The sequence below is a fragment of the Hemicordylus capensis genome, chromosome 4 (assembly GCF_027244095.1).
Source record: "Hemicordylus capensis ecotype Gifberg chromosome 4, rHemCap1.1.pri, whole genome shotgun sequence".
Classification (NCBI taxonomy): domain Eukaryota; kingdom Metazoa; phylum Chordata; class Lepidosauria; order Squamata; family Cordylidae; genus Hemicordylus; species Hemicordylus capensis.
In genome coordinates, this window is record NC_069660.1 from 141080695 (window position 1) to 141097973 (window position 17279).

Sequence of the window (17279 nt, forward strand, 5' to 3'; positions counted from 1 at the left end):
TAAAACAATTTCTATATATATATATATATATATATATATATATATATATATATATATATATATATAAATTAAAACTCACAATATATTGCATTATAACTCACCTATTAAAAATGGGAAGCGATCCCATTCCTCACTAGGCACACAGTATATAATACTGAATCAAAATTCAATTATCAAATATTAATCTCTGTTATCTGCCCCACTCCACGAATACTGAACAATGTCTAAAATATTGTCAGTCTTCCAGACTGCAGAGGGAATAACTATATCAGCTATCCCAGCTCAGTGCTGGCAGAGATTGTGACAGTGAATGATGATGAGAAAATAGTCCTCAAGGAGCTGTCCTTTACCCAGGGGCTGTGGTGAATATGAGATGGAGCCATGGGGATTTAAGAACCCCCTTTCCCCTCCACTGTAACTGTTATCAGGGGTGTTTGGAAAGGAACCTCTTCTGTCACCAGTGCTGAATCTCTGTTCAGCACCTTGAAAGTGAGAGTGCCCATCTCTTACACTACTTGCCTAAGTGGAAGGATCAGGGGCATGGGGGTTAGCTACAGAATATTGAACAATATCTATATTATTCTAAGTCATGCTAAGTTAGGGCATAATTACTAGATGTGTCATGTAGGATCCAACCTAGTTCCATGTAGGATTCCCTAAAAAGTGGGTGGGTGGGTGGGAGCCAATTTAAAGCCCAGCATGAGTGGATGGGAGAAGGGAACTGAACCCTATCCCACCCATTTTTCAATGTGAAGAATCCAGGCATGGAACTGCCACATGGATCTGTCATTTTTCATCATCAAATCAAGCCAAACATGTTTCTGTAAGGTTTCATGTTGGCACCCCCACCCCTCTGCCCCATGTTCAAATGCTAAATTGCTTTGGCTGTTCTCTGCATTTCTTTCCAGGTACGGTAGCAATAGATTTGCAAGATACAGGCTGCAGATCCTCTGCTGGGACTTCCCTAACTCTTCCTTCTGAGTCAGGCAAAGCAGGCAGAAGGCCTAGCATAGCACCTGTTCTGGAAGTCGCGGACTCCTCGGCCCTTCATACCTGTGATCTCTTAAGTGACCAGTCAGAAGATGAAACAACTCCCTCGGATGAAGAAGTCTCTAATGGCCTAGAGTATGTTCTACTCACATAAGTGTATATGTTTGAAAAGGCATGGAACTGGAGGAAACAAATTTTGTTTCCTATTTTCATCTGAGGCAGGTGTCAGCTTCACACAGAATGTAGACTTGGTTCGAAAGGACAAATTTCAAGAAAAGTATTTTCAGTGGGGCACCAAACTATTCAAATGTTGCCTTACAATATTGCTTACTATATGTAAAAAGCAGAAATCAAAACGTGAGGTGAAAGAAAATGACAGTCCGTTATGACATAGACAGTAGGCAACTGGGATGATTCATGTACAGACTTCAGATTCAAACAGAGGTCAAAGGTTGGGTGTTCCTGTTAGAAAGGTCAAATAGGAAAGATGCTTAGCAGAGCTGAAGGGACTGGGAGGCAATGAGACTGGGCAAGGAGCCATGGAACCAGAGAAACTGCATGCTCTTCTTCAGCTACAGTATTTAAGGATTTCTTAGGTTGCAATATGGTTGCATTTGACAAGGTGTCAAAGAGAAGAGGGCTATCCAGGTTGCTCCCTATAACCCTATTCCTCAAAGCAAAGCAGGCTATACAAGAAGAGTTCTGTTTGGACATAATAGAACCCATAATGTATGGAAATATGTTGTGTGGATACTCATAATTTACAAGATTAATAAGAGCAGATTGTTCCTTGTTTTAGGTATCTGAAAGGCTATCCCCCTTACTCCCCGTACATAGGAAGTTCTCCCACGTTTTGCCATTTGCTTCATGAAAAAGTGCCATTTTGCTGTCTAAGGTTAGATAAGGTAAATTCACACTTATTTCAAATAGTGTATGCAATGCTGTTGTTATGAACTTGTTTATTTTACTTGCTATATTTTAAAAGACAGTTTGATCATGGCTGCATTGATAGTCCAACTGATAAATCAAGTCCTGTTACTGTTTTGGCAGCGATTGTATTCATGCTGGTCATGGATCTCTATGTGGTTAGAAACACTGTGACTTGGCCCTGCAAAAATTAGAAAGATAGTCTAATAAGTCTGCTCAGATATGTGTGTGTTTGTTTTTTGTTTTTGTTTTTTGAAGTAGGCAACAGTTTTACCCATTGCTAATGTAAAATTGCCCTCAAACATTGTTAGAATAAAAGATTAGGTAATAAGATTTTAAACCAATTACATATAGGGTAATTACATATAGGGAATTAAACCAATTCAAATATATTGTCAAACCTGAAGTATTATGTTCAAAAAGTTGGGTTCGTTTGGGTAATCTTCTCCTGACTGATCTTAGGCAGTGAGTAGCAACAAACAGGAGGAGTCTACTAAGAGAGAGAACCAAAATTCCTTTCGCACAGACAACACAGTCACAATTAGAAAAATGAGACTTGGTTCAGCCACATCCTGACTACTGCAGTATAGCTTTCTCTCTTCTTTGATTTCTTTTCCTATTCCTTCTATTGTACATAAGGTGTATGTGCACAGACATGCATAATTTTTTTTAACTAAATGGCCAATGGTGTGTTTTGATCATCACATGGAGATAGGGTGGTAAAAACAAACCTGTGAAAATACCCTGTTTCTCCATTAGTGGCATGCTCCTTTGACTTTTATCTTTATATTCCAGTAAGTTATTTTGCTCTCATTGTTGAAAAAACAAAAATCTTGCATACCTTATTTGATTGGATTTCAATGTTTTTCTTTTATCGTTGTACAACCAAGGACAATTTTATAACCTTTTTGTATGTACCTGTTACATGTAGACCTTAACTACCCCTGCTAACTGGGCAAAGAGGCACCTTTTAATGTGGTGATTCTCTTTATTTAGCAGGGGGAGAGTAACTGGCCCTATCCACCCCCAGCACAGTACTTCTAGTGACTTGCTGGTGTCTTATCTTATGTTTATTTTTAGACTGTGAGCCCTTTGGGGACAGGGATCCATCTGATTTGTTTGTTATTTCTCTGTGTAAACCGCTCTGAGACATTTTTGGAAGGGCGGTATAGAAATTGAATGAATGAATGAATGAATAAGATCTTGGCAAGCTGTTCTCGGAATGCCCCACGTAAAGAAAATTTAATTTATTCTGCTAAGGCTTTGTTTAATTCTCACCACGATCCAAAATATGCAATCGGCAAGACAGCTTAACCTTTTAGACTGGACAGATTCTAATAGAAAAATCTGGATCCGCCCCAAACAAAGCATAACACCAAATTTTATACCTGCAACAATGTGCTGACACTTGTTATTTTTCAAAACTTGGTTGGCAGTGCCACACATAACATATGCCTTACATAGAATATTATGTCTCCACGTTACTGACATCTTCCATTTCCCCCAAATCATGCCCATATGTGTGTTAGTTGGTTACTTACCCCTTCTTCACAGGATATTTGCAGTCACCTGTTTTTTCATTCCTTATTCTTTTTCTTTGATGCTATTGTCATCCGCTTTTAGCCATAAGTACCCCATTTCAATGGCATTCTGACTGATTGCTTAACCCCAGCCATTTGTAATACCTTCTAGCACAGAACAGTTACCAGAAGAATTTCTGGCCTGCTCATTTTTCCATCAGTTGTCAGCCTGACTCAAGTAATGTAAAGTTAGGTTAAGTATAAGCTTTATATTTGATAAGTATTGCTATGGTGGATTAATATAAAAATTGTCCAACAGAATCTGTAATACCCCCCCCCATTGCCTAGAAGGGTGGGGCTTTTAGACCTAGCCCCTTCTTGAGCAATACTAACATCTCTTATTTATCTGAACTATACCTTAACCTTAATCATAGCTTTATTGTAATTCTATCTTAACTATAAGATGATTCTGTCTTAACTAGAGCTTAATGCTATTTTAACTATATCCTAACTCTATCTTAACTCCTATGACAGAATAAGTTGTTATGAGTACAATAGTACAGATATGAGTACAATATAGTGATATGGACCGATATACTGCTGCTGCTGCTGCTGCTGCTGCTACTACTACTACAACAAATATATATATACCGCTCTTCAACAAAATTCTCAAAGCAGTTTACATAGAAAAATACATAAATAAGATGATCCCCTGTCCCCAAAGGGCTCACAATCTGAAAAGACACATAAGGCAAACACAAACAACAGCCATGGTAGGGATGCTGTGCTGGGGTTTGATAGGGCCAGTTGCTCTCCCCCTGCTAAATCTAAGAGAATCACCACTTTAAAAGGTGCCTCTTTGCTCAATTAGCAGGGGTTATTATAGCAGGGGATATAAGCATTTTCCTATAATAACCTTCTATAAACTCAAAAATAATTAATTATTCCCTGAGCATATATATGTTCCCTGAGTGATGCTCTCCTGCACAGAGGAGTATATCCTGAGCAAACATGTGCTGGAAGCTTAAGATGTACCCTGAGTTAATAGGCACCCTCCCTACAAAGCCTGCTATAAACCTTCAGGGCTGTACAATTCTTTGTGAAATTCTCTCTCAGAATGGGAAAGATCCCTTTGAGATCTCTCTGCAGAAATTTACTGCTAAAGTTTGTGAGGGCACATTATTCTATGGAACTCAGAAGCTTTTTGCTCATCTTTATCCTTCTGCAGGGGTGTAAGTGTCATTGGGCAAGGGGAGACAAATGTCTCGAGGCCCTCCCCCAAGGCCCCTTAGCCAGCCCCCCTTGCCTTTCCTGCTGGCCCCCTCTCCTGCTAGCCCTCCTGCTCTTGCCAGGGGAGTGAAGCAGTCTGCAAGCTGCTGCAACCCCTTGAGTCTCTGCCTCTCCCTGAAGCCTGAACTCGAGTGCTGGCAGGCAGGCAGCAAGGAAGTAAGGAGGGAGCAGGGTGGCCAGCACTGGCTGCCTTTGCCCACAACAGCTCTGCCCAGCTTTTGACTCCTCAGGCTTAGTAATGGAGGTGGGATGTGATTTCCTTTTTGTGGTTATTCCCCCCGCCCCTGGCTATTTAGCAATTGCTTGCCATAGAGCTTTAATATAAGGAGGGGGGATGTAGGGCAGATTGAAATGACTCTGAATATTTAATTCAGAGATTGAGGAATTTGCTGGTTTTAAATATTTTAAAAATAAAAAACCCCTATTTTTTTTAAAGTAATTCAACCCCGATATGGAAGAATCTGCCCTTTGCCGTCATAAAAACAACAACAACCCCATTTCAGCCACATCCTTTATTTATTTATTTATTTATTATTTATTTGATTTATATACCGCCCTTCCAAAATGGCTCAGGGCGGTTTACAATTAAAACAGAAAACATTAAAAACAATTAAAACAGAGATACAAATATAAATGCCAATTTAAAATAACTTAAAAAACAATTTAACTATCAAAACAATTAAAACCCTGAGAACCAGGTATTAAAACAATTAAAACTAATTAAAAACCCTGAAAGGCCAGGCCAAACAGATAGGTTTTAAGGGCTCTCTTGAAGGACAGTAAAGAATCAAGATTACCAATTTCCGCTGGGAGTGCATTCCACAGTCCAGGAGCAGCTACAGAGAAGGCCCGCCTCTGAGTCGTCACCAAACGAACCGGTGACAACTGGAGACGGACCTCCCCAGATGACCTTAATGTGCGGTGGGGATTATGTAAAAGAAGGCGCTCTCTAAGATATCTTGGACCCAAGCCGTTCAGGGCTTTAAAGGTAATAACCAGCACTTTGTATTTTGCCCGGAAACATATTGGCAGCCAGTGTAACTGTTTTAAAACAGGCATCATATGGTCTTTCCGGGTTGCCCCAGAGACCAATCTGGCTGCCGCATTTTGAACTAACTGAAGTTTCTGGACTACGTACAAAGGCAGCCCCACATAGAGCGCATTGCAATAGTCAAGCCTTTAGATCACTTGGAATGACTGGGCATAGGGCTTTGGTTTTGAGCAGAGAGATGTAGGAAGAATATGTATATTTAAGTTGAAGTGGATTGGACAAATTGTGGCTTTTAATATTTTTTAAATTAAAAAACCATTTTTAAAAAGTCCTATAAGTGGCTTGTTCCATGACAAAAAATTACAAAGTCCTTTAGGTTTCAGTGAAATGTACTTCCCGCTAAATGTGGGTAGATTTGCTGCCTGAGGCTGCAATTCTCTACATACAGTGGTCCCTCTACTTACGAATTTAATCCGTTCCGAATGCACATTTGTAAGTCGAAAAATTCGTAAGTCGAAAAGCGGTTTCCCATAGGAATGCATTGGGAATGGATTAATGCATTCCGGAGCCTAGAAAAAAGACCCAGACCCCCAGTAAGGCTTGCAAACTGCACAGGAACATTTCTTTTCAAGAATAAACAGGCAGTAAACAGGCAGGCAAGTCAAGGAAACCACATGTAAAATTTGTAAGTCAAGGAAACCCCATCTAAAAATTCGTAAGTCGAGGAAACCCCATCTAAAAATTTGTAAGTCGAAAAAACCGCATCTAAAACCGGATCTAAAACTGCCGTTTGTAACTCGAAAAATACTTATGTCGAGTAGTTTGTAAGTCGAGGGACCACTGTACTTACCTGGAAGCAAACTGTACTGAATTTGTTAGGATTTCTGAGAAAACATACATAGGATCACATTGCATGGTTGAAAGTCTCCTTTGTTAATCATCAGTGAGGGGCCCATTTTTAAATCCCGTCTCCAGGCCTACTCCAGCCTTGCTATGCCTGTGTCCTTCTGTGTAACCACAGCAGAAGATCACTTCCTATTACTCCTTTTCTATACAATAACACAGACATAAAACCAAAGATCTGGCATACTTCCATGCTTCCTAGGGAAGATAAGCACAGGAAGGTGCAGCATTCATACTACAGGGGTTGTGTGCCTATCTCTGAACCTGGAAGAATAAGAGAACTCAGTCCCCAGTTGGTTTTATCTCTTCCATATTTTGCTGTGTGTTTATCTCTTTCATATTTTGCTCAGGCTCTTTACAGCAACTTACAATAAAATTCAGTCAAGTAAGGTCATATACAATAATACAAACTCATAGGAAAGAAGTGTGTGTGTGTGTGTGTGTGTGTGTGTGTGTGTGTGTGTTTCTGCTATCTGCATATGAATGAAATGCATTAAACAGTTGCACATTGTTCTTTCTGCAGATAAGTAGTTTCTGGAAAAATGTGAGGTTTGCCACGGAAATTTGAATTTACTACAAATTTAAAGATATTTTCATTTTTTCCTTTAAAAATGACAATATCAAATGTGGGAAATACTTTCAAAATTGATGCTTCTTTTGCACATGCTCCCCCCCCGCAGGTGTATGTTAAATTTAATAGCTGACATGAAACATTGAGGATATGGACTAGCACCCCAAGTTTTCCGGGGGGGGAAGGGAAGTGAGGATCATCAAAAATTGTGTGCCCCCTCACACAGAGGATGGGAAATCCTGATACATTGCCACAGGGTTAGTCTGGATGTTGGCCACTGGCTTGTAGTCTCTACTGTGGTAACCTTTGTGACTGTCTTTATTTTAGGGGTGCCAGCATAATTACTATGAAGATGCCAAAGCCTATGGATTCAAAAATAAAATCATTATAGTTGCTGCAGAGACTGCTGGGAATGGCCTCTACAACTTCATTGTTCCTCTCAGGGCTTATTACAGACCAAAGAAAGAACTTAACCCAATAGTTTTACTACTGGATAATCCGTAAGTGGGTTTTTAAAGCTGCTTCTTTCACAGAAATGGGTTCAGAATATTCAGGACATGGTATGTTATTGTGCTAACTAATTTTTTAGATTGGTGATTTTAAACCAGAAGCATGATGTCACCAACATCTCTGGTCAATAATAAGGGAAATATTAGATTCCTTGCATGCATTAAAGACAAAGTTCAGTGTCCATTTTACAGTTATCACAAGGGGTAGATTTTATTACTATAAACAGGAACATAATAAACTGGCTCCTATGGGGCAGCAACCATTCACCAACATAGTTTTGCCCCTTATTCCATGTCGTCTGGTACTGTCAGCTTTCACTGTTGGTGTGACAGAATTTAGCCCATGATCTCCAGTCATGTATTTCCTAGCCCTGTTGTTAAGAAACCATGCTGAGAGAACTTGTCTCTAAAATGTCCTTTAAAATCTAACTTTTGCAGATTTTGCAATGCACTGGAATATGGAAACTGAAACCACAGTGCCCTCTAGTGCTTAACTGTGTTCTGTTCTTGAGATTAATCTTTTAAATATCATATATTTTCTAAAGTATCCTTTTTCTCCATATTGTCTTATGTATGCAGTGTCATATCACCTGATTCTCTCTTGATATGCGTCCTTTGTATGCCATACTGAAGGGGACTAAAACCACTGCCAATCACCATTAAGTCTCATAGTGTCAAGAAGTATTTAGTGCATCATTTTTGCGAATACTGCAAAATACAGTATATGTGTAACTTTTGCTGATAATGATTCTCAACTTCTGGTAACTGGCTTGTGTCGCGCTCTGGCACTGGCCTACGCCTTGAGTGGGAGAAGAGATGAGTAAAACATTGCCTCTCCCTCAGAGCACACACACGGTGTCACTGTGCATGCACTTCATCAGTCTGGATGTTGACCACATTTCCCCCATTTCTAAACAGGCAACTATTTTACCATTAAACATAAATGCAACCTAATACAAAATGGAAGACCCTGTTTCCACTCTTCACAGGCTTTGCAAAAAGTTGCTCTCAAATGCAGACTTGGATATGTTTAAGCCTCACTGATTTCAACAGGACTTGAGTGCACCTCAATGTGCACTATATTGTGAAAATTTTATTTAAGGTGTTATGAAAACTCTGTTTTTATGATCAGCAATGGCTACATACAAGTCATCACTTAATATTGGAGTCATCAAGTGACACACAGTGCACTCTAAGATACATGGATGGCAGAACACACAACCATTTTTTTCACATGCATTGACCATTTAGATGTATTGATTATTTTGAGATAATGAGCTGCTAATTCACCTCCACTGTATCATAGTATTCACATGCAGCCACACTGTGTGACAGCTGGGAGCTGCATGTGAATAGCACCACCATGCAGTCATGGCGGTTTGCATGGGTATTTCCCATGAAAGTGGTGTATTCCTTTGGAGCAGGGTGCCAGTTTCATGGCAAAGACACACATAAGCTGTCCTACCCATAGAATTACACAATTCACACAACCCCACCACACCCCCATCATTCAGGATCACATCACAGAACACTGGCTCCCAGACACAGCTGTGAGGGACACTCACATTTAGCAGTGAGCTGTGATTTAAAGAAGGTGTTTGTGTATGTCATCGTACCATACAGCTTCTGATTTAGATACATTTGTTCGTATACATAATGGTACCTCTAACAAATGTGTCTAAATCAGAAGCTTTATGATTTTTCACATATTTCAATATTTATTTATTAATGTATTTATTTGATACTTTTTCTTCAGTGAAACCACAGTTCTCTCTGTTGTAACTAGATTAATATTGTGAATAAGTAAATGCATGCCCCTTCATGTTATCACAGCAAATAAATTTGATGTTTTTGAGTTGGTTTAAAACTGCCTTTAAATTTATAAGCACTGATTACATAGCTTCCACACAAATTTTGTGATGTGTTCTTTTCGCTTTGTGACCCATCTGCTGCTTAGGCCAGATATGCATTTTCTGGATGCAATCTGTTGGTTTCCAATGGTTTACTACATGGTGGGCTCTATTGACAAGTAGGTAAAATAATCTTTGGAAAACTAAATATTGTAGTGTTCTGTGGTGTGCAGTGCTGTATAATTGCATGAAACAGTGTGGTGTCAGTATTTAAAAGGTAGCATCTTCGCATGCGTCCTTTGTTTTTCAACCTTTTGAACCCTTAAGTTCTCATATCTTCCAGCACTTGTTTAGACTTTTGTAAGAGACTCACTCACAGCCATGCAAACCGCCATGGCCACTTCTAAGATCTAGAAGGCCAACATTCCTCTTTGTTTGCAAAATTGGTCTCTTCTGTTGCCAGGGATAACTAGTGCAATATGTCCTTGTCAGAAGAGCCATGAATCACTTGTAAGTTGCAGAGGACCCTCCATCAGTTTCACCCTTGTGAGACTGCAGGAGGCCGTATATTGCCATGTGAAAGGTAGAGCACATCCACTGTATGTAATGGCTGATGTAGGAAATTGGAGGGATTGCATGCTTGTCCAAAGCTCTGAGGCTTGATGATGTGGGAGTAGGAGGGCTAGAATCACATCTCCTCTTCTAAGCTCACTCTCCATCATACAGAAATGTTGTGGTTGGTCCATGTAACTATTTCCAATACATCTACTATGCATTCTTGTTTAGAGTGAGATGCACCCAAACTCTCATTGAATAGGGTAATTTCCATGGTTAGGTATAGGAGTAGTGTGGAGTATAGGTTACATGGGCTGAGGGGAGGACTTACAGAGAGTATTTAAAGGACTCTCTCTAAGCTTTAGCTCACTCCAGTTGAGGAGCTTCCCCAAGCTGGGTCAGGCCAGCTCTGGGACTGGACATCTTGCAGGGCTCTGCAGCTTCCTTGAACTGTGTCCTGTGATATAGAGATTGCCTTCAAAATCAACTTGTGAGCTTTTTGCACAGTCCAGATAGTATCTAGGAGATAAAAAGCAGGAAAAAAGCATGTATTGTTTGATTTTGCCTTCCAGTGGAATATTCTTCCTCTCTGGACCTGCAGAAATTGACACAAAAATGAAAACTCAGCAAAATGTGGCTGTCACTCTACTTTTAATATCCCAAAACATTTACATGCTTTGGACTCTTTAATGGTGATGTCCACCCACTTTTTTAAATTTAGTGTAGTTATCCTTCTCTGATCCAGTTTCAAAGAGTGGGATTTGAATATTTTAAATATGTGCATAGTGTTTGGAAAATATTTGGGAGGGGCCATGCAAATACTCTCTGTCTTAGCACTTGGAGGAAGTAGTTAAACCTCCGCATAGGGGCATTCCTGCAAATGCCAGGAATGCCCCTATAAAAAATGCCAGTTTTTAACATTCCACTTTAGTATGATGGCAGTTTCTGTCCCATAGGCAGTCTGGAAGCCTAACTGGAAAGGATCCAAATAGTCAGTTTCATCCAGGACCACCTGGAGCTGAGATAACACTTTGTTCAGAAATGGAAGCAGCTGAAAGTTGTTTAAGATCATTGGGTCCAAAGAGGGATTTTACTGCCCTCTTTAGCACGGGCAGTAAATTACTACCTCCTTTAGTGTAGAGGGCACCATTCCCTTATTCACACATGGACCCATCCCCTCTCTGGCTGCCTTCATCACCCATGAAGAGCAAGGCTAGTTCACAAAGTCTTCCAAGCAACCTGTCCACCACCTCAGGCAACACAGACTGAAAGGTATCCAATCAAATAAGACCAGATTGTACATCAGTAACATTCAGTTCTGATTCTGCACAAATCTTAGCATCCAAGTTGGCATGGATACAAGCAATTTTATCTGCAAAATGTAACACAAACTGATCACAGCAGGATGACAAAGGTTTGATTTGATGGTATTTGGGGCCCTCATCTTGTAGCCCCCAAACCACTAGAAAAAGCTCCAATGGACAACATTGAGCAGACGCAATGGTGGCAGAGAAGTAAGATTTATATGTCACAGTCACCGCCACCGAGTAGGCCCTTATATTGGCTCTAGCCTGTGTTTAATCATGTTCATTGCAAGTTTTCCTCCAACAGTGCTCAAGCCATCTACCAGCCTGCTTCACCTCCTTCCTGTATCCCAGAGGGCTGCTTGGGCTTAGTGGGTTGAGAGAGGACGCCTAGGCATGAATACAAACATAGGAAACATAGGAAGCTGCCATATACTGAGTCAGACCATTGGTCTATCTAGTTCTGTATTGTCTTCACAGACTGGCAGTGGCTTCTCTAAGGTTGCAGGCAGGAATCTCTCTCAGCCCTATCTTGGAGAAGCCAGGGAGGGAACTTGGAACCTTCTGCTCTTCCCCGAGCGGCTCCGTCCCCTGAGGGGAATATCTTACAGTGCTCACACTTCTAGTCTCCCATTCAAATGCAACCAGGGTGGACCCTGCTTAGCTAAGGGGACAAGTCATGCTTGCTACCACAAGACCAGCTTTTATAAATGAACAAAATTTATAGTGTCTTCCTTTTTGTTTTTCAAACAGATAGGGGGGAATCCCAAATATTACTAAGTATCTTTGCAGGTGGTCATATACATTGAAACTTTTTATTTAAATATCAGTATATGTTATCCAAATAAACGTATTATGATTAAAACCATGCTAATAAATATCTAACCTAATTCACTGGCTCTTTAACTGATATGCATGGTTATGAATAAGGCCCATTGATATGAATCGGATTATGACAGGTTTGTCATCTTTACTGTTGGTCAGATTGTGTTGTCCAGGCCTCTTCCAAATGGCTCTTGATGAGCTTATAACAAAATCACTAGTGGATACTTGTTTAATTCATTTAATCTCTTAAAAGAAAGAAAGAAAACATATTTCGAAAAGGTGAGCAGTCAAAATGAGCTTCATCCATTATTGCCCCAAAGCACAATTCTGGATCATCTGCAGGCACATGCAGAGCTGCCCCACAGGAGTTGGTGAAGCCTTCCCCTCCCCTGTATGGCTGTTGCTGTACCCCAACTGTGCTGTCAGGCATGAAACATGGTATTCAGAGTCTCTATTTTCTGGCTGGCCCTTCTATGCTTCTACAAGCAGACAAAAGGTTATTCTTCCTTATGCCATTGGTACCCAGGCTACTCCAAGGAAAAGCAGGGAAAGATCTGTGCACAGAAGCCTAGGAGGGTACATTTACAATGAAGGACAGAACGGCTTCCCTTGGAATGAATGGCTTGGCTGTGATGCTGAGGGCTCAACAGCATGACAACAGCCCAGTGTGGAAGTGTAGGATTCCACTGATGCCTTTCATGTGGCTCTGAACACTTTGCATATGTGGTCCCTGCAGAGTTGCACCCTAAATCAATGTGCCATCTCTATCCATTGGTATGTTTGGGAATTTTAATAATTAATTTTCAGTTACATGCAATAGGAGAGTGCTAAACACATGTATACACACATTAACAATTCATCCTCTCCTATCTATGCAATGTATGCAGCTATATGCACAGGAGAAGATCCCCACTGAGCCCCTTCCCTCTCTCTTTCACTGGTCCTCAGCTGTGGGGGCAGTGTTGGGCCAGGCACAGTGCAGTACACCTGGCCTTAAATGAGAAGCCTGTGCACTCCTCTCATCCCCAGATCCCTAGTGGACAGGTTATAATCATGGACATATGAAGCTGTCTTATACTGAATTCTTCAAACCATTGACCCATCTAGGTCAGTATTTTCTGACTGGCAGTGACTCTTCAGGATTTCACATTGGGGCCTTTCTCAGCCCTACTTGGAGATAGAGATTGAACATGGGACATTCTGCATGGAAATTATATACTGTCTCATTGAACAATGACCCCTCACTTGTACCTAGTAGTTAAAGCAACCTGTGCATGTGGCTCTAGAAGGAATTGGACTTCTGGATCCCTCATGAGTTCCCCCCCAACACCCCCCTATGTAAGGGTGGGGTATATTTTACTGCACCTAGAACCACACAACTCAACCAAAAGCCAGTGGGAATGAGGAAAGGGTTCAGTGATGCCCTGTCAGGTTCCCCTCTCTGGGTACACAGCTCACAGATTTGCATGTATGGAATGGGATAAATAATCACTTTAGTGTATGACAGTAGTTCAGGACTGGTCCAGTGAAGATGAATCCAGACATAAGTAATGAGAAATAGAATGAAAAAGTAAACATTTGATGGTGTGTCTGTCAAATGTGATTGTTATGTGATTCATGCTAAGGGATGTTTCACACTACACTATGTGTCATCCATAGGAACTGAAGGGGAAGAATGTAGTGTGAATGGGTCCCAGAGTCAACAAATTACATTTAAATAAATTTACATAGAAGCCAATGCAGCCATAATGGAAATGTGTACACACATCTATTTAGGGCTGAGTGGATTTTCCCCATTTCATTCCTTCACTGTTCTCTTGATGTTCTAATTCCTAGAACACCATTCTAGGAATTCCTAATGCCATCCCTCTCTGCTTTTGATATAATCGATCATAATCTCCCTTTTTTGGTTGCAGTATTTTATCAATGCACACTAAAGATCTGCATCAGTAACACACTACACAATAAGAATCTGGATGCAATCAAATGCATTGTTAAACAGATTGTTTTTTACAGTGTCTTATCTATGAAATATACATTGATAATAAAGAAGGAAGGAAGATGCAGATGATCATAAGGAACTAAAAGCTATGGGAAATAGCATAGGAATGTATACAGGAACACAGGAAGCTACTTTAGACAGAGTCAGGCCATTGGTCTATCTAGCTCAGTGTTGTGTACATTGACTGGCAGTGGCTCTCCAAAATTGCAGGCCTAAGTCTTTCCTAGTCCTATCTGCAAATGCCAGGGATTGAACCTGGGGCCTTCTTCATACAAATCAGATGCTCTGCCACGGAGCGTTCTACACAAAATATGGAAATACAAAATAGAATAATGGAGAATTCACAAAGCATTGGTTCCACTTTGGAAACAAGGCCAGGTAATTTGCACTCAAAAATCTAGGGGAAGCATCCTTTTAAAAAGCTTGCTTATCAGGGATATTAAAGAAGACTCAAAGAAAGATTGACGTGTTTTTCCACCTACTTCTTTCCCTATAATAGGTATCCCTCAATGTATTTTTGTAAGGGCAGATTTCTAGCTGAACTTATCAAAACGATGGTCTCCTATTCTGACTTAACAGGTGCCAAATATCAATTACATATAATACATAGTATAGTAAAGTCCATTTTAATGGATAGAGGTTGTGTAGGAGGAATCTTTTCTGTTATAGAAAATATTGCTGAGATTATTAGGCTAGTGAAAGGCTAGTATAGAGCACATAATATTCCAATTAAAAATGTTAGTCATAAAAATACAAATAACTACCCCATTTATAATGCAATGATGTCCTGAAAAAGTTCTCTGTTGCAAGCTATACTGAAAAAAAACAGGCAATGTGTAGAGAAGTAGTAGGGGGGAAAGGAGTAGAAAAGGTTGCAGCATTTAAATTAGACTGCTGTTGTTTTTCTGTTGGGGTAAGGGGAAACCAGTTGTGGGGGGACCCAGCGGGGGGAGGGTAACGTTTTATAGCTATTGTATCATTACTGATTTCTATCCAAGTCCACATCTTCACATTTGGTTTCTCATTTCCAGCAATTAAATTTTAATACTTTGGCATGAATCCAAAACTCTGCTATAAACATCTAATGACTGGTATAAAGAATATGTTGATTGGGTAAGGATGAAGAAGGGGGAAAGTGATAATTTGGCTTCCTAGGACCTCTTTTCAAATGTTATTAAGACTACATATCTAATTTCATCAGATAATAATTTACACAACAGATCATTTATGTTTGCGTGCTAATCTAAGGCACAGCTCACCTCCTAGTAAGCACCACCCAGTAAGTTTATATGCTAACAGGAAATATGCTGCGTACACCATTGTTTTTCAAATCCTGTCAGACATCATGTATTTGCTAGGGATGTGCAAATTGATTCTGATACAAATCGATTTGTACCCGAGTCTAGCTGATTCGGGTGATTCGGAGACAAAACAAATCACCCCTGTGGTCCATTGGCTAGATTCGGGTACAAATAGAATCGTAGCTGATTCAATTTGAATCGATTCGGGTTTCGGATATGTCCTATTATTTCCCCCAGATTCCCAGGTTTCATTTTTAAAAAAAGCTAAACTCTAGCCATTATAGAAGTGGAGTTATGGAGCAAAATGTGTGGTCACTATTTTTCAAGTGTTTGGATTCTTTGGTGTATAATAATTGCAGAGGGATTGGGCAAAGGGCTGATTTTTGGTGAATTGTTGAAGTTTACACATCTTTAAGGTTTTTCCCCATGGGGTATAATGGAGGTGTATTGCTTCATGTTGGGGGGAACGGTGTGGCCTGGAGTTGTGTGGGGTTGGTGGTAGTGCCCAAGGGGGGCAAGGAAGCTACCAGAATTTTTTCAAAGGATTTGGGCAGAGGGTTGATTTTTGGTGATTTGTTGAAGTTTACGGATCTTTAAGGTTTTTCTCCATTGGAAATCATGTAGGTTTCAGCAGCCCCATAACTGCACTTGGGGGGAGGTGGGGTGGCCCAGAGTGAGTGGTGGTGTAGTGAACAGAGGGTGCCAGCCACCCCCATGGGTTTCTAACCTATTGGCTCAGGGTTCAGTTGTTTCTGAGGTGTTCTGAGTGTAGATTCTCTGGTAGCAAATGAGATTTTCAATACAAATCATGAATCCACTGTCATTTGCTACCATAGAATCTACACACAGACCACTACACACAGACCACTGCAGAAAAAACAGAACCCTGTACCCCACGGGTTAGCAACCCGTGGGAGTGGCTGGCACCCTATGTGCATTACACCACCACTCACTCTGGGCCACCCCAGCCACCCCCCCATGGGGCTGCTGAAACCTCTTATGGGGCTGAAGCCCCACTTATGGGGCTGCTGAAACCTCCATTATACCTAATGGGGAAAAACCTTAAAGATGCATAAACTTCAACAATTCACCAAAAATCAGCCCTTTGCCCAATCCCTCTGCAATTTGGGTGGTAGCCACCACCCATTAGGCACTACCACCTCACCCCACTCTGCCATCCCAGATCTCACTTTATGCCCCAAATCCACCCCAAAGACACTAAACCTTCAACAATTCACCAAAAATCAGCCCTTTGCCCAATTCCTCTGCAATTTGGGTGGTAGCCTCTACCCATTAGGCACTTAACTTAAACTGAGTAGTACCCCACTGCCTTGTGGGTGGGAGTGGGGTGTAGTTGGCACATGGCAGTTGACAGTTGGCGCTGTCGAAAAGACAGTCAAAATGAATAGAAGAAATGAAGGTGCGTGATGAATCTTCATAAGGATTCATTGAGTGAAAGTTATTATACACCAAAGAATCCGAACACTTGAAAAATAGTGACCACACATTTTGCTCCATAACTCCACTTCTATAAGGGCTAGAGCTTAGCTTTTTTAAAAAAATGAAAGCTGGGAATCTGTGGAAAATAATAGGACATATCTGAAACCCGAATCGATTTGAATCAACTCAGCCATGATTCAGATCTGAATCGTATCTGGGTGATTCGGATGGGTTAGATTCGGATCCAAATTGAATCGGGGCTGTTTCGATTCAGTTACAAATCGAAACACAGGAAATCCGA

The 17279-nt window shown here is 40.7% G+C and overlaps 1 protein-coding gene across 6 annotated transcripts in view; it reads left to right on the plus strand.

Annotated features, from left to right (window-relative positions):
* Nucleotides 1-17279, plus strand: part of KCNT2 (potassium sodium-activated channel subfamily T member 2) — a 366405-nt gene that overhangs the window by 293192 nt on the left and 55934 nt on the right. For 4 of the 6 annotated variants that reach the window (XR_008307289.1, XM_053250672.1, XM_053250674.1 and 1 more), the window contains exons 19-22: nucleotides 909-1125; nucleotides 1790-1895; nucleotides 7520-7692; nucleotides 9659-9730. Coding sequence is in view for 5 of the 6 variants with exons in the window: in XM_053250672.1 (XP_053106647.1) it covers nucleotides 909-1125; nucleotides 1790-1895; nucleotides 7520-7692; nucleotides 9659-9730 (568 nt within the window). In the remaining variant the exon portion in view is untranslated. The remainder of the gene's footprint in view (nucleotides 1-908; nucleotides 1126-1789; nucleotides 1896-7519; nucleotides 7693-9658; nucleotides 9731-17279) is intronic. The other 2 variants (XM_053250675.1, XM_053250676.1) reach the window with 1 other exon arrangement.